The 18,326-nt window shown below is 41.0% G+C and overlaps 1 protein-coding gene across 1 annotated transcript in view; it reads left to right on the forward strand.

Moving 5' to 3' along the window:
• The first annotated feature begins 7,852 nt into the window (after window positions 1-7,852).
• LOC147899702 (uncharacterized) overlaps window positions 7,853-18,326 on the forward strand; it is a 45,105-nt gene continuing 34,631 nt past the window's right edge. Inside the window, exons 1-4 of the mRNA XM_087378600.1 lie at window positions 7,853-8,228; window positions 11,796-12,896; window positions 13,036-13,215; window positions 13,310-13,467. Coding sequence (XP_087234726.1) covers window positions 8,091-8,228; window positions 11,796-12,896; window positions 13,036-13,215; window positions 13,310-13,467 — 1,577 coding nt within the window. The 5' untranslated portion in view covers window positions 7,853-8,090. The remainder of the gene's footprint in view (window positions 8,229-11,795; window positions 12,897-13,035; window positions 13,216-13,309; window positions 13,468-18,326) is intronic.

Here is an 18,326-nt window from a genome sequence, read left to right on the forward strand (position 1 = left end):
CCCTACTATGTACAGACGCATAGTAGGAAGTCTGATTTACATGACTATTACCAGGCCAGATTTGAGCTATGCTGTTGGGTTGGTAAGTCAGTTTATGCAGGCTCCAAGGAAACCGCATTTGGATGCGGCTAGACGCATACTCAGGTATGTGAAGTCCACATTGCAGTATGGACTATTTTATGAGGCTGGGGTTCAGATATAGTTGCATGGATACACTGATGCTGATTGGGCTGGTAGTATTTCTGATAGACGATCTACCAGTGGATATGTGTTCTCTTTTGGGAGTGCTGCAGTCACTTGGAGCAGCAAGAAACAGCCTACAGTTACCTTGTCGAGCACAGAGGCTGAGTACAGGGGTGCAACAATGGTTGCATGTGAGGTAGCTTGGTTGCATAAGCTACTCTATGATATGCATCAGTCTACAGATGGGCCAGTTGTCATTTATTGTGACAACATGAGCAGTATACACTTGGCAAATAACACAGTCTATCATGCTAGAACAAAGCACATTGAGGTGCATTATCACTATGTGCGGGAGAAGGTTTTACTAGGTCTTATTGATCTAGTTTATGTCAGCACAGAGGATCAGGTAGCTGACATATTCACAAAGGCATTGGGCACAGAGAAGCTGCGCAAGTTCAGAGACCTGCTTGGTGTGCAGGAATTGGGATTGAGCTCGAGGGGGAGTGTTGAGATATCGAGCTCCACTCGCGATATGCCAGGGTGACCGTTGTGCATTCATGTCACCGACTTGTTAGCTACAGATGCAGTTGGTACACCGCCCACGAATAATAGCTGGATGACAGGTATTCTTATCTACACTAGTTCGTGGCTCAGTTAGTATGCCACCTTAGTTAGTTGAGTTTGGTTTGAGACCCACATATAGGGTTCTTCTATTTCTTCGTACTAGAGTTCTTTTGGCTTTCACAACTAAGAAGAGGAAAACTGTTTTCAACCTCCACCTTTGTGTGTATTCCCCCATTGTGTATGTGAGAAAGCTGCAAGTGAAACTCCTTCCCTCTCTCTCCCACTATCTTCACATCCTTGGCATTGTACAGATGTCTTGACGAATTTTCTAATTTGAGAAGTCACTTTTTGCAAAACGTATTTGTTTGAATAAGCCCTTGTCTCTTCCAAAGTGACCTACCATTCATTCCACCCAGGTGATTTTCCTAAATGATATAATCCCATGTTGAACCATATATCTAGTTCCTTTTGAATAAGAATCCATCTTGTACTGAGTATTCACAATACCGTTCCAAAGTTGAAACCTCTCACTTAATATTTTATGTTGACCAACAATTATTTTCTCCTATTGAATGATTTAACCTAATTTGTACTTAGTTGTTAAACACTTAATATGTGAAGACATAGAGAATGTGCAAGTGAACTGCGATGTATTTCTTTTCAGATCAACTCCTACTCTTCCCCTCTCCAACTCCTCCCTTTGCTCCTACTCCTAATTAGGTTGAACTCCATGGCCCAACCTAAAGGTTTAGGCTTTATGTTGGATCTTTCAAGAAGATATTTAATGTGAATTATACATGATTGTCTTGGCACAAGTTTGTCATTTTTAGGATTCCTTGTCTTAAGGTATTGTGCTTGCCTTTCATGTGTAGATAGTTTACATAGTCACCACAAGAGAGATAGTATACATATTATGCTTGCCCAGTGTGGTGATAGTCTACTCTCCCAAATGCTAGGAAAGGTTGTGTGTGAAAACCATAAGATATTTCTTCCCATAGATCACCCATACTATGTGCATCCAAGATTTGGCAATCCCCCAAAGAGTTTGATATTCCTCAAGTCATGAAATATGTAGATTGGTTGAGACCTTGGGTGGATGTTGGCATCCTAGCACCTCCACCTAGCATGAGCAAACTCTTTGTATTTTATACTCCTCCTTATTGGAAATATTTGAAAGTCACATATATTCAAGATTATGGTTAAAGGTCTATGGAGGCATATGATTGGTGATAGAGACATGTCGAAACCCATGCAAACTTGAAGAACATGGGAATGAAGAGGACAAATGGCAAGGTTACATTACTAAAGGCACCATGGGTGCTTACCACATTAGAGGAAAAATATGATAACAGTGTTATCACTAGTATGAAAACTCCAACAAGATATAAGAATTCTTTAAAGGGTGCCTTTATTGTAGTGGAGAAAATCATAATCATCACAAGTTATTATATTTCAGGCTTCTGCTTTCATTTGGATTTATATTGGGCTCATAATTGTTGATATTGACTGTCGTACTCATGTACCCCTCATGTACAACTATCTATACTCCCAATGCTTGAAGAGGCTATTTAATTGAAGATGTCAAAATGCCATCATGAAGTGAGTGCTTTTATAGGCAGATATCCTCAAAAGAGATGTTTTTTTTTCCATTGAGACTATGAGGATCCAAGCCATTGAAGCAATATGATTAATTGAGAAAAAGTTCATGAGTATTATGGATATAATTGCATTTAATCATGCACCTAATAGATAAAGTTGCTTACATAGGGACTGTGCATAGTCAATGGATGTTTTCTTTGGAAAATTTTATGAAGGTATTGAAAAGGTATGTAAGGCAAAAGGAAAGACCAAAGAATAGCATGGTATAGGGATGGATCATGCAAGAGTGGATGTTTTATGTTACTAAGTTTTTAGTGCAATCAATTCCATCCATGCCTCAACTTTGGGATGATAGAGATGATATAAAGGTAAAGGGAGTGATTGCACAAGGGAAGGAAAAGCAAAAAGATGAGCCTGTCCTTGGAGCTTTTGTACAATTGTGGAGAAATGGAGAAATGTATTGGAAGATATGAGAAAGAAAAAAGACAACAAGAGGATAATAGGAGGGCTTTCACACAAAGCAATCAAGGATGGCATTATCCGTTGAGTTCTCTATAATGTATGCTAAATGAACTATTGAATGGTTGGAAGGACCTCTCATGGAGGCCGATCAAAATGAGGAGGAAATAACACATAGAGAAAGAGAACTTTCTCAGGTCTTTGATCTCCAACTCTCTAAGCATAATAATAATTTTATATGTATCTTTCCTTTTGCATCTTTATTTTTTATATTACTTATAAGTATTCACCACCATTAATAAAGTGCTAATTTGTGCTACCATTAGTATCATTCATTGACTTCAATGTGGTCACATGGTAATCATTTTCCAGTAGAAATGTTGAAAAAGTGTAATATATTCAAATTGTGGAGCCATCACAAACTTCTCACAAGAGATTAAAGCTAGTGCCAAGGATACAAATCTTCTTTCAATCAAAATGGATGATATTGGAATCATACAAGACATTCTCCAAGTGAATTTAATAGAATTCAAAGTATTCATATGGTTCAAGATCAAAAGTAGAGGGGATTATAGTATTGTGAGGAAAGATTATGACCATCTACTCAACATAATTTTGGCATACAAGTTGTTTCAACCCAATCACCTTAAGTGATGGTACATAATTCAAGTTGTACCTCAAAAATACCATGTGTTTGAAGATGTAGAAGTGAAGCATTCAAAGTAGGACGGGCACATAAAGGATATTAAAGCTTGCACTTTTGAGCTCATCGAAAGATTTCTCAGATGACTATGACTTGGGAGGTTTGCATGTGAAGTCACAAGATGCATGAGTCTCAACTAAGGATGAGAGAGAATAATTTGATGATTCTTTGGACTAAGTGGTGAGTTACATCCAAGTATTGTCAAATGAATCATATTATACATGAACCACAATGTATCTTCTATAATGTCAAATGACTCATATTATACACTAACCACAATGTATCTTATAGAATTCATATTTATTAATTCTAGCTCATATAACAATGTTGGCAAAGACTTGCTCTAGCTTGGTTTTAATGTTTATTTTGACATTTATCTCAATGTTTAGATTGATTCTTTTGTCTCTAAAAATTTTAACATTTTTTTGGCAGCCCATCAAATCCAAAAAATATTTTGATGTTTTTCATTTTCTAAGAAGCATCTAAAATTAACGTCAAAGTTGACAATATTTTGTAGTAGTAGATTAACATCAAAGTTGACAATATTTTGTAGTAGTAGATTAAGGCGAATTCCTACTTCTTAACACTTTCTAAAAAGTTTTTGGAGACAATGCAAATGGCTATCTTTATTAGTATAAACATAGACATCATCTAGATAGACTACGATAAATTTTCGTTAGGTACCTTTTGGATGTGTCCACCATAAATCTTTAGAAGGTCAATTGTGCATGAGAGTGCTATCTTCTACTGCTCCATACTTGGTCATGAGAGTGCTATCTTCTACTATTCCTCCTTAATGATGAATATTTGATTGTACCCACTATAGTATCCATGAATGAATATAATTAGTACTACTTAGATACATGGCTCAAGTGCTATCAATGAAGGAGATTGAAAAGGGGTCTAATATAGTTTGGGCATTAAGCTTGTGATAATGATCATTGCTCCAAGCTTCTTGTTTTATTAGGGACCACCATGATTGAGAAAATCTAGTAACTTCTATTAATTGCATAGACTAATGCATGTTCAACTACATATGGGTCTTCGCTTCATTAATCCTAAAAGCTTAAAATTTTTTGAGCAAATAAATACAAAATTCCTTGTGTAGGGACATTTTTGTGAATATTTTTAGGCTGAACGGCCCATTCTCTTGAACCACATCATATTTTTGGGTGTATGTTGAGAGCCTTGGGGCAAGGAACATTGCTTTTATGCCATGCAATTTATTTACTTTATTGTTAGTTTTAGGCAAAGATTCTACAACCATCGAGAATAAATTTGTATTGTCTGAACTAGTCTGTATTCATTATAGTAATTTGGACTATTGCAATATATGTGCAAACCCTTAGACATAGTCATTGGATAATATTTATGAAGGGGGTAGGTTAGATTCTAAGTTAGGTCTAGGTCCTTCGAGTGAATGTCATCATTGATTGATAAAAGAACCCATTATTGCTAGAAAATGAGTTTTGAAGATAGTCACACATACGATTCTTAGAGGATGGCCATAAACATGATGTGGGAGCCTCAATCGGTGCAATGGCCCATTTTAAGAGAATGGAATGATATAAAAGGATACTAAATAGTTGTCAACATTGGGAAAGAGACATATGGTTTTTTTTTTCGAGTAGCATGTAAAGTCAAGGCAGCTCATTGATGAGACATACAATTTCTTTAGTAGGGCAAGGTGGAAAAATAATTTGTGGAGAGAGAGAGACAAAAGAGAGAGAGAGAGAGAGAGAGAGAGAGAGAGAGAGAGAGAGAGAGAGCTATCAATGAATACTATCCAAAATTTAAAAAAACACAGTGACTTTTAAGTAGACTAGTCATCTGATGAGGGCAAGAAAATAACTATAGTATTATACATGTACATAATAAAAAAGTCATTTCATGAAAGCTACTACCTACCACACTATCCAACCCCTAAAACACTTTGACAAAGCTACAACCTCTCAACCCCTACCCCCTATCAAATGTAATAATGTATCATATAGAGCATCAGCCATGTTGTGTTGAAAAATAAGAACTTTTTGTGTTTCCTTTAGAAGATGTTCCCTCCCCCCCCAATCCTCTCTCTCTCTCTCTCTCTCTCTCTCTCTCTCTCTCTCTCTCTCTCTCTCTCTCTCTCTCTCTCTCTCTCTCTCTCTCTCTCTCTCTCTCTCTCTCTCTCTCTCTCTCTCTCTCTCTCTCTCTCTCTCTCCCCAAGCACACACGCTGTGCCTAAATTGCATAGGTATTTATTAGATTATTAAGGAGGCTTGTAGTATATGTTAATCTAATTTGGGTCTCCTCACCACCACAATGTGGCACTAGGATGGCATTCTATAGAGGAATTTTTGTGCGTAATAAATGAAGTTGGTTTCATTCAGGCCCCATGGTAGTTAGAAACTCACCCCTCACATGCAACCTAGATTGCTATGAGACTAATCTATGTCTCCTTGCATAGATTCAAGATAGATGAATGAAATAAGATTGTGGCCACATTAAAACACTAGGAGTTGAGTCTCTTGTAAACGCAAGATGTGGAGATAGTGGAACATGCGCTGATGAGATGCTCCAAATATATTGACATTTGAGATCCCTACTTGAATTAAAACACTAAATTTTATGCTATTGTATATGCAAGAGATAGAGACATGGAACATGTGTTGAGATGCTCCAAATACTATGACATCTGAGGTCACTACTTGCACCTAGCAGTGTTGGGTTTTCTTGACATGATCATTGACACCTAGGACCAATGTTGTTTACCTTTGTGGTAGATAGACAGATCGCTAGACTCACAAGGCAGGAACCTCAACAAAAAAGGATTCTAAGCCTTTTCCAAAGGGAGTCCTCATACATTGGACATTGTAGACGTCAGAAGGAAGGGCCAAACAATTGGTGGCACTAGATAGAGAGATAATGGATATGGTTAAAGAACATCCCATCCCATACAAGGTAATTGTCTTAGAATATACAATGTCAAGCTGCATCGACATGCTCATGAAACTGAGACAAATACAACACGTTGATAAAGGATTTCACGTGTGCTCTTTAGATACACAAAGATATCCCATGGTACCCCAACAAAGCTTATACATTGAGCTTACGATGGGTATAATGATCAATTAGAGTGTCATTGTTTTGCACTTTTAAGTTTTTAGTCCTACGGATCTAGGATTCATCTCTTGTTCTATAGGGGGTCTAGGTCACCCAATGTATCTCCACTTTGTGCTCTCTCTCTCTCTCTCTCTCTCGCCTACATATGCACTCCCATTTGCAACGCTTATTTCATGGTTACTGTTTTGGTTCCTTAAATCAATTTGGTCTATTGACTTTTCTTTTTGAATGGATATGATACCCCCAAATCCAATCCTTTAAAGGAATGATGGGTTGGTCATGACTTTAGTGCCAAAAAATGGGTAGGAAAGCAAGGAAAAAGGATTTAAAGCTTGATAGATTGGAACTTGTGAATGGGATGTAATTATAAATGCCATTGTGAGGAAAGCATTGATGTTGAGTCATTATGTAGGGTTAGTGAGATATCATGTGATGAAGTCCTTTAGGCAGCTAAGCAAGGATCAAGGACGGGTGTATCTTTGTTGATTTGGTTGTTTTACACATCCATCCAAGCATCCATACGGGTTAGAAAGCACATTACATGTGCGCAAGCCTTGCATAAGAGGCTTACGTAAGTATATGATTGTCTACAAAAGAATTCAGTGATTTGAATTACAAAAAACTTGTGAGGTTTTGCATAACCTTTATTGTAGGGAAGAGATTTTATGCATGTTAGTTTAAATCATCAAGCCATATACCTGAATATGAGCAACAGCAATAGACTTTATGTACTTAGGTTAGAAAATTTATTTTTATGTAGCACTCAAACCAAGGTAGGATTCACAAATGTCTGGATGCCTGTTGGGGAATGGTGTTCGAGCATTGATTTCTTTTGCAGATTTGATTGGATCAACATGAGATGGGCCCCTCAAACTTCCAACTTTTTTGGGTGGTCCACAACTATGGTCAGACGAAAAAAAAATACAAGCAGCATGAATTTGATCTAGTCATTTTGTGCCGACAACATCGATTGTCTGGGCATGTGTGAATTCTGCCTGAGTAGTTGAGGCCATGAGAACACTCGATGCAGGGTAGGGACGGAGCAGCGGGGAGGGGGAATGGAGAAAAGGATGAGCGAGCCAAAGGAGGAGGAGGCCACGTGGAGGGGGGAGCGAATGGAGGTATGCCACGTGGAGGGGAGGAGGGCAATGTTTGGGGCAAAAGGCAGGGTGCCCACGTGGACAGTGGTCTGGACTCGGGCTTGTCTCATAATGGAAGGCATCATTTCATATCATATCATATCAGTGGATGGCAATGTCTCTGCTGGAAGAGGACCTTCTTCTTCTCATCTCCTCCATTTTGCCTCCGTAGCCCTCAAGTTTTCCTCCATTGATTCTCTTTTCAGCTTCAGCTTCAGCTTCACGCATTCCTTCTCCTCTATATCGACATTTTGACCTCAGTTTGAGCTTTTGCCCCCTCCCCTTCCGGCCTTCCCCATCTCTATACCCAACCAGCTGCTTTTAGATCTCCAGACCATAATATGGGATCCGGCAGCAGTCGACCTGCCGTCCAGCGTGCGCAGCATCTGAAACGATCTGCGCGGAAGACCAAAGAAGGCGTGCTGGTGCCGTTTCTTCGCTCCTTCAGCTGTGGGGCGTCTTCTTCGTGGAGGACGGAGGTGATTCTGTCGTACCGATATGAATATGCCACGAACTTGAATTGCTTGCTCTGATGTCTTAAAGAATTCCTTTACGATGACCGGTTTTGTGGATGACGGCAGTGATTCTGTCTTACCAATATGCCACGAACTTGAATTGCTTGCTCGATATCTTCATAATCCTTTTCGGGCAACGATGATCGGTTCTTGTTTATATTATTGATCGCAAGTTGTCGGATTTTCTCAGTGTAAAGGGATATTACATCTTCTCGGCATTTGACGCTAGCTAAGATACTTAGCTTGTAACGTTGATGGTACTCTTTAATTGAGGAAAAGTTGAGCATTACATGCCGAAGAATCTCGATCCTCCTTACGTGTAAGTAGGTTGATGTAAGCTCTCCATTCCCAGCGTTTACTGACTTATGTTTTAAATAAGAATCTCACAAAAAGCAGATCCTTTCTGTTCTTTCTTTTCTGTTATGTTTTTCCTTAGTCATTCAAGTGTCTGCCACTTTTGACCTTTGAAGGCTGCTCAAGTGATAGCTAGCTAAAACCTTATGGGCAAGGAGACAATGCCTTGACTTCGATCTTATCCCCACGTGTTGGATTCATGTTTGTAGTCGTGGAATGAGATCCAATGCAGGAGGGATAGATGTTCTGCCTTGTCAAAATATGTATTGGCAGGCCTTCATGTTCATGGAGTTGTGATATTATGCAGTCATTGCTGCAGGGAGTTAAAGATCTCATTTTTATGACTTGGTATTTGGACCTTGCATGGTAGTGGATGCAACTCTCTGACATGGTATCCGAGAGAGCCCTGTTGTCAGTTAGGGATAGCTGTAGTTTTTGAGTCAAGGTCGTATCAGATCTACATGCAACCTTGCCAAGGAGGGAGGAGCTTCCACGTACAAGCATGTTTGTTTGGCAGGAGACCTCCGGCTCTACACCGTGCCATTGCAATTTGCAGCTCAATTATTCCAAATTTTGGTGAGGTTGGAGGGCTGGACGGGACCAACTATCGTATTTGAAAATTGAAGATTCGGAGAGATTTGGTGGCCATGGAAATCTGGGAAGTGACGGAAAGAATGAAGGTGAGACTTGCCAATGTGATGTATTCCAAGGGGAAGCAGTTCCATTGTGAAAGAGTGGAAATTCAAGAATACAGTCGCGCTCCATGCTCATCAGGATGATATGCGATGATACCATATCCAATTGGCGGAGATAGCTCACGAGGCAAGGGAGATCTCGAAGGATCGCTATGAGACAAAGCACACATGAATGATCACAGTCCAAAATCATTGTTCACCAGATGATGGGGGAAGGCTCATGAGGTTCTTGTGAAAGTGAAGGTTCTTTGGGGTTAGCTAGCAATAGTTTGTCTGAAGGCGAACAACAATGAATTGGCTGTACTTTTGGTCAATAACCTTGCCAATAGCTATGGAGGGTTGGTAAGAACTGTTACTGTTGGTGAACAGTCTAAGCCAACATGTTTGAGATCTGGGCTCGTTGTTTCTTTAGGATGAGACTCAGATGAAACTGTACCATGGCAATGATGGCCACAAGGACTCTATGGTCATGAGCAAGGTTGGCAAAGCTAAGTCCTAGAAAAAGAAGGATGCCAAGGTTCATCAAAAGATGATGGGGACTCTTGAGACGGGGTGCAAAAAGAAGAGGAAGAAATGGTTTTACCGCAACAAGCTTGGACATTTTGCTAAGGATTGCAAGAAGAAGAAAATTGGCCAAGTCGGAGAAAAGGAGGACGAAGCAAAGGCAACAGAGAGGAGCTTTTCTTACTAATGATTCCGAGTCTCGTTGAGATAAAATTTGTAGACCTAGGGGTAATGGGGTCCATGGCAGACATGGAGGAGTCAGGAGTGGTGCACAGATCTTGAGTTTGTGGTGGAGGATGGCAAGTGACTCAATCTTGGAACTTGAGGACAAGTCTAGTACCACTTTGCAGAGGAGAAGGTACTGTAGCCCGTACTATACATATGAGCCTTGCTAGCAACCTTGAAGCTTCCTTGGCCACATAGGTTTTATGTTTACGAGGATCAATATGTGGTACCCTAGTGACTATTTTATTCATAATGGCTGCTCATAACTTTCTTGCTCGTTCTTTGGTGCAATATCTCTAATTTCAATGGAGGAAATATAATTGTAGGTTTGATGACAGGTTTTAAACAGCTGCAAGTTATTGTGGATCAATATCATAGGATTGGACATCAAGTAAGATACTATTACAAGGCCTAGTTTACCTTGTTTCTCACAAGGTGGTACCATATGTTAGGTACCATACGTACAGCATGAGTGCTGGTACATTGCGCCGTATGGAAACATTTTTAAGGTATGTAAGTACGCCGGTTTTGTAATTATTAACTTTTCCCAAAAAAAGATGAGGCAAGGGGAGGGAGGGGAGAGAGAGAGGAGAGGGACAATATACTAGGGAGTATAGTCCATAGAATGCAATGATTAACCACCATCAACAATCAAGTAGATTCTACCATGGTTGACTATTGGTGTACATACAGCATACATGGAACTAAATAATACTCGAGGAGATTCAATTGAAACTGAAAGCTCAGTGAAACCAATTACTAGATGGAGATTGTATACATACTAGAGGGATGATTCACGGCTTAAAGTCTATACTCTATAGTTTACGGGGCTATGGACTATGGAAATGACTACAGCTTGGAAGAGGAGGGCTGTGTGGGCTGTAGGAAGAGGTAGAAACCAGCCTTGAGGTAGGATGAGAAGGCAAGAGATGGCAAGTGCACACAAACAAGTGCCAAATCGATTTAAAGCGGCCAAGGGATTTTTAGGTACATTTTATAATTACAGGTATATATTTAAAGGAAATGGCACACATTTGAACCATGCCCCTTTTTTAAATTTACTTTTTTAAACACAACACCGAACCCACCCCAGAAAAATAAACAAAAATGTACACGTACTGTTTTATTCAGAACACGCCCTACTGTACCGTAGGGAAAATTCGATACGGCATGCGTACCAGAACTACCTTGGTTTTTCTCATTTGGTATACAAATAGACACATTGCAGTTGATGTTGCAAGCATGAAGCAGCGATGCTGTTTGGGGCGGCTGGATTTACCAGCTTATTTAAGCTGCTCTGATGACTTGACGCTATCGTCCTTGATGGGTTGCAGGGCTACCTTAGTTGTTGTCCTTGCTTAATGTGTTTTGGAATGCTGTCAAAGAATGAAGTTTTGACTCTGCTTGTTTGGACTGTAAAGCGTCACTTTTCTCAAAATGCTTTTTTCTGTCTTCCTTGGTTTTTTGTTGTATCAATGGGATGGAATGTGTTTTGGAATGCTGTCAAAGAATGAAGTTTTGACTCTGGACTGTCCCCAATGTTTGCAAACATAGGGCTTTATATGAAGCAAAATGATCTGAGATACTGATGAGCAGAATTTTGTGATGCGTTTTTTTGTATTTCTGCAATTTTTGAAGAGTATTGTTATGCCATTTGAAGTCTTCTCAAATGACTGCTAAGCTTAATCGTTGTGCATAAGCAGGGAACGCTTTTAAGTTTGATCGTGTCCCAAAATTTTGGATGCATGTGTAGAGTTTTGGGCAAGGAAATACATTGGAGGCTACGTGCTCTCAGGCTTGCCAAAATTTACCTGAGAAGGCTGTAGCAGGAGATTTATGCAATGAATCTTGTGCTCCATGTGAACCTCGTAACACCGCTGAAGAGAAGCTTGGTAACGTGCTTTCTGAAGGTGGAAGCAGTGGTCATACGTCGAGAATCCCTCTGCAGAACTCAGAGTGTTCTTCGTTTCCAGACACAGGAAAGCTACCAGAATTTAGTTCAAGGTTTGATAACAATTGTAGCATTGCTTCAAACAGTAATAATGTTTATTCAGATCAAAATAGTAAGAATGGAAGACAGGATCCAGAAGAGAATAAAGCAAATCTTGCTGCAATGCCCAGCTCATTGGATGACACCAAAGGATGCATCACACTTGAGGTGGCAAGCACAGATGGAGCAAGTGGCTTTGATAGCAATTCCCAGCAGGCTGATGTTCTGGCTCCTCTTAGCTGCTCTCATGGCATGTCCTCGTTGGACTATGAGATTACTGTCCCTGACAGTTTTGGGAGCAATTCTAATACACAGTATTCTTCTGGAGATATGGCAATAAATTCTAGGACACAATCTTCGTCTGAAGATGTCTCTAATATGCCTGCAAACACACTGAATTTAGAACAGGGTGGATCAATTTCTTCATCACAAGCAGTTCCTCAACCTTTGGAAGGTCTGGAAAGGGATGAACTAGCAGTGGCTAATCTTCTAGGGGGGACTTCGCATGCAACTCGGTCTGAAAATCTAGGGGTACTTCGTGTTGAAGGCTTAGATCTTCTCACTCAATCGTCTGGTGAATCATCAAATTCATCGCGGGTAGAAGCCTCAGGAAGAGAGGGCAGGCGCAACAACAGGAGACGTCTCTGGGATGCATTGACAAGGGCTACCTCTCGAAGGCGAACATTATCCCCAACTCTCCTAGTTGCCAGTGAAGACATTGATGCCTTGAGTTCCTGGAATGGTGGTTGGAGCCTCTTTGACTGGAGTAGCATATCTGAAGAAGGAGGCTTTGCAGATGAAGGTCCCTTTATTGTGGGCCGGAGCTCAGAGGCGGAAGAAAGAAGGTGGAGGGTAAGGCCACAGGTAGATATTCTGTACATTTGAGATCTTTGTCCAGAAATGCTATTGTTGCCTTATTCCTTGGGTTTAAAAACTGCACCGTGAACATTCTTTTCCCAGAATTGCAGACCGACATAATGTTGTTACTCATTTGTATTGGCAGGTATGGGCTCTTCAACATCTTGGCAGTGGTGTTGAAGGGGGATCTGGGCATTCAAGGCACTGTGCACTAGGTCGACATCCAGATGGTCGCTGTTCTTGTGAAGCCTTTGTAATGACGGAGGAAACTAGTACAAGGGCGAGCATTTCTCGGATTGTTATGCTTGCAGAAGCTTTGTTTGAGGTATATCATTACTCTGTAAAAAGCCTGATAGGTTTGCTTTCCATTCCAGTACATATTTTGAAACTAGGAGCAGATTTAATCATAAAATGTGCAGGTGCTCGATGAAATGCATCGTCAATCTGTAGCTCTGTCAAGATCAACTTCGTTGTCCCTTGTCTCAATACCTGCACCAGAAGTGGTGGTTGATTCATTTCCTCTCAGGATACACAAGAAAACTGAGAAATCAGAGGCTGCCCTAGAAGAAACTGCAGAGTAAGTGTTCTGTTGTGATTTGTGGTTTACTCGGAAATTTGTATGCTCAAGTATGTGTGGGTGTGTGGATTTGTATGTGTGAGAGCATATTTTTATACTATGCTCTACACCCACTGTTAGGCGCTGTTGACGTCATTGGGGATGTCATAGTAGCTAGTCCCTGCTATGCGTGATGGAGTTTATGGTTTTCAATCTTATGAGTGACTATTGAGAGATTGAAACTGCACTATGTTGTGTTTTTAGAGGATGAGTTTGGGAATGTTCCTGGATTCATCTAGGTATATATTTACTCGGAAATGTTGGTTTACATATCTTGTAGTGATGCAGTCTCTATCTGGTTTGAGCACCATCTTCATATTGCCTTGCGGTAGAAACCTATTGCTGTAAATAATGTACATTTTATGTGCCTTACCCTATCTTTTGTGTGGTTTCCAATAAAATTTTGCTGGCAGTTGTTTAACATGGGATGGTAACAACAGCTGTCAAAAAGAAGAAAGGAAGTCAATATGCTTAAAAGGTTAAAGTGAAGGAATTGAAGTCTGACAAGGATAAAATCAATGATTAAGCATAAAGGGGAAGATGTCTATAACAGCAAATGGTGGCTATTTGGTGTCATTGCAGTTGTCAATGCTATTGTGCAGTTCTGCAATGAAATTGACAATTCAGTCAGGATTGAGCCATAACGCACTTGTTCCTTGAATAACATTCACGATCCTAGAAGGAACTGGAGTCCTTGGCCTAGCCACACATGCGGTCCTTACCATGGACTACTCTAGTAGGGAGGCTCGCTATCCTGCCATGCTGATGCCTAGGAGTCACTCACCTTAAATTGGACCATTTGCTTTTAGGTAGTAAGGGTCTGCAGTGTTCCCTAGGCAATAGGGATGTACTATGCATCTCTTCCTCAAAGCATTTAACCTGAGAAAAGTAGTATGTAGAATTTTTGTTGCTATCGTCTTGCTCCATGTTACTGTTTGGGTCATTGGTATGGTCCACTCCCATGTATATGTTTGTGCGTATGTCTTCGTAGCTAGTCCCTGTTATGTGTGATGGAGTTTATGGTTTTCAACCTCATGAGTGACTTGTTGGAAAGGTCACCTCCCCATCTGTAAGCCCCCATATGAGGAGAGCGTGGGGGAGGGAGACCTAGGGCAGAAGATGCCCAGAGAAAAGAAAGAGAGGGGGCTGCCACATGGGCAGCACCTCACATGGAAAGAGAGGAGAGTACTTGGCAGAAGGAAGCTTGCCTGGAGGACAGATCTGGCAGAGAATGGCCAGGAGACTGTCAGACTGTCAAGGACAGGGCAGAGCAGATCTGCACAGCATCTCCAGCCTGGAACAAAAGCGCAAAGACATGTGGCAGTACGGATTGTTAGCAAGCTGTTTGGCAGGGACTGTGGGCAGGTGTATGGCCTGCAACAAAGGCAGCCAGGGGGGGGGCAGAAAGTCGGCCAGGAAGAGGATACTGGTCAGTGGGATTTCCAGCCCCTTGGGGGTTATGTAAAGGGGCCATTGTGCCCTCACAATTCATTCAACAGCTCAGCCATCAGAGGAGCAGCAGGAGCAGGTATACTCACACCCTCAGGCCTAGATCCAGGAGGCAGAAGAGGCCAGGAGTTGCTGCAGACAGAGTTCATCTAGGGCTGGACCTTGGCTGTCTTCTAGGGCAGCAAGGTGTTTGGATCTGGACAGAAAGTCTATAGAAGCTCGAGGTGGAGCACGTGGGCTGGAGGCTAGAGATAACTGGCAGACAGTAGGAGGACCTTGTGGTAAGTTCAGAGCACCACACCATTGGTGGGACTCTAGATCTATTTCTTTTGTATTGTGTCCATAGCTTTGGACGGAAATATATTATTTTGGTGTCTTCCATATCTGGCTGGTTCATTATCTATTGATGAGTCTGCACATCTATCCTATGCACATAAGTTTAAGAAGTTTGTGATTCCACACCCTAAAACCAGACTGAGAGTGGAAAAACAGCTATCGCTTCACATCAACGACGGAATTACATTCTCCAAAGCTCTCCCTCACTCCCTCTCACTCAACATACACTAGGCCCAGGACAAATTGTCGGGCTGGACCCCCCCGAAGGTCTTTATTCATAGCAGAAAAACTGTTACAGACGTTCAGCATAGAGCTGTCTCGTAAATCTCTATCTCCAAAACGTGAAAAGAATTCCTTCTTTTACAAGAGCTTCAAGCCCCATTCCAATTTGGCAACATGCCACTTGTCTGAAATCTAGACTAAATCCTATTACAAGCCACTAAAGGCCATTCTGGAGTCTTCAAAGCTCTCGGTCACACGAACCGCTTCCTAGATGCTTGTCAGGCTCCCATTTCGCTTAGGAAAAATAGTCCTTGCTAGTACCTGCAACAATTAATTAAAGTGCACCACCATGGTACCCATTAATTGTTAGGGCTTTGCATGCAAATAACACACTGTGGACTAATCCTAGTCACGGTGGGCGTCCCCACTGAACACATGTGCACATCTAAACAAATATATATACAAATAAATATATATATATTTTCTCTGGTTGACCGGAGTCAACACTCTTGATTATAATTAAAGAGCTTTGACCAAGGGTCAAGGCGCCTTAATTATAGCCAAGTCTCTCCAATCGGAGTTGGCACATCTTGGTTAACCGGGGTTAACCCTCTTGGCGCATGCCAAGTCTTGTTGACCGAAGTCAACACTCTCTGACCGCAATCAGATTTACTTGACTGGAGTCAAGTATCTTTGACCATAGTCAATACTTCGACCATTAAAATAACTCTTTGACCGTAATTAACACATATAAAACTCTTTAATTATGATCAAATTAATGGTCAACTGTACTTTGACTTAGGATATTTACATTGTGGTGACATCCCCTCGGCTTCTATTCAGTTGACCTCAACTGAAAAGCTTCCTTGTAAACACCCAAGAGCTGTGGATGATCGGATAACATGTCTTCGTCCATCCACTTGGCATCTAATGCGGTATAATTCTTGAATTTTACAAGATACCTGTAAAATTCCTTACCCTGAGGGCCTTTACGTACAGTATGGTACACAATTTGCTCTGGCTGAAGGACTTCCTCCAGCTCATCCACTTCTGGTGGATCCTCTGATACTGGTTCTGTAGGCTCTGGTCCTTGAAATTTCTTTAGAAGACTCACATGGAATGCATTGTGAATCCTCCAATGCTCTGGCAATGCTAATCTGTATGCAACCTCATTTATTCTTTCTGTAACCTTAAAAGGGCCATAATATCGGGGAGATAACTTTGCATACACTTTCTGTTTGCCTTTAAACTTGCAGAGCCTAGCTTTTACAAACCTCAAAAGTATCCAGTCCCCTTCCTTGAGATCTAGCTGTCTCCTATGTTTATCTGCAGCCCTTTTATGTTTCTCTTGAGACCTTTCAATTGCTGTCCGGACTTGGCTGTAAGCTGTCTGGAGGTCTCTTACAAACTGATCAGCTGCAAATATTTCATCTTTAGTCCTCAATATAGGTGGCAAAATCACCTTCCCATATATGACTTCAAAAGGGGCTTTCCCTGTAGAGCTATGTACTGTATTATTGTAAGCAAACTCTACTAATGGTAGGTACTTTTCCCAGTCTGAACTTTGGTCACCCACGTAGCATTTCAGCATATCCAAAATGGTAGAATTTGCTACTTCACTTTGACCATCTGTCTGGGGATGGAAAGAAGAAGAAAAATTCAGATTCGTCCCCATGTTATCAAATAAAGCTCTCCAGAATAGACTGGTCATTCTGGGATCTCGATCACTAATAATGGACTTAGGCATACCATGATGTTTAAAGATTTGTGCCATGAACAGCTTAGCCATATGATATGCCTTTATGGTTTTACGAACCGGAAGGAAATGAGCTTGCTTGCTGAATCTGTCTATGATAGTCCAGATCCCATCATTCCCTGACTTTGATCTCGGCAAATCAAAAATAAAGTCCATTGTAATACTTTCCCATGGTGCCTGAGGCACGGAAAGAGGCATAAGTAGGCCAGGTGCCTTCCGTCTATCATACTTCACTTTCTGACACGTAAGGCATTTTGTAACAAACTGATGTATATCTTTCCGCATTCCTGGCCAAGAGAAATATCTCTCCAGGGCTAGAGTTGTTGCTGTAATTCCTCTATGTCCAGCATAGGGAGGTGCATGGCATTCCCCCAAAATCTTTTTCCTCATCTCCTGGGTGATGCATAGGCAATCATCTTTCATTAAATACCCATCTTTCAGGGAATAGTGACTGGTGGATTGCCCTTCTTGCATCTGCTGTAAAATTTCACCAAAATCAGAATCATGAGCATATTGTTCCCTCATGCCTTTCAGGTCCTGATGATAAGCAATAGTTACATTGTTGACCTGGGGTCTTCGGGACAAGGCATCTGCCACTCTGTTCCGAATTCCTGGGGTATGGACAATCTGAAAATGATACATTGACAGCATGTTTGCCCATTTCATATGCTTCTCTGAAAGCTTGGTCTGAGTCAAAAAGTATTTCAGACTTTGGTGATCTGTTTTGACAGTAAAATCTGCACCCAAAAGATAATGTTTCCAGGTATGGATAGCATGAATTACAGCCAATTACTCTTTCTCATAGATTCCTAAATATCTTTCCGCATCCCGAAGTCGTCTGCTTTCATAGGCTACTACATGACCATTCTGATGCAATGCAGCCCCAACACATTCTCCACAAGCATCGCAATCCACATCAAAAGACTGATACAGATCCGGAACTACCAGAATAGGCTCTGTAGTCAAGTTTTCCTTGAGTGTATTGAATGCTTTCTTCTGTGATAATCCCCATGTGAAGGCTGCATTTTTCTTAGTGAGGTCATGTAATGGAGCTGCG

This window comes from Dipteris shenzhenensis, chromosome 8 (assembly GCF_047967505.1).
Source record: "Dipteris shenzhenensis isolate YYH24624 ecotype China chromosome 8, Dip_SZ_1.0, whole genome shotgun sequence".
Classification (NCBI taxonomy): domain Eukaryota; kingdom Viridiplantae; phylum Streptophyta; class Polypodiopsida; order Gleicheniales; family Dipteridaceae; genus Dipteris; species Dipteris shenzhenensis.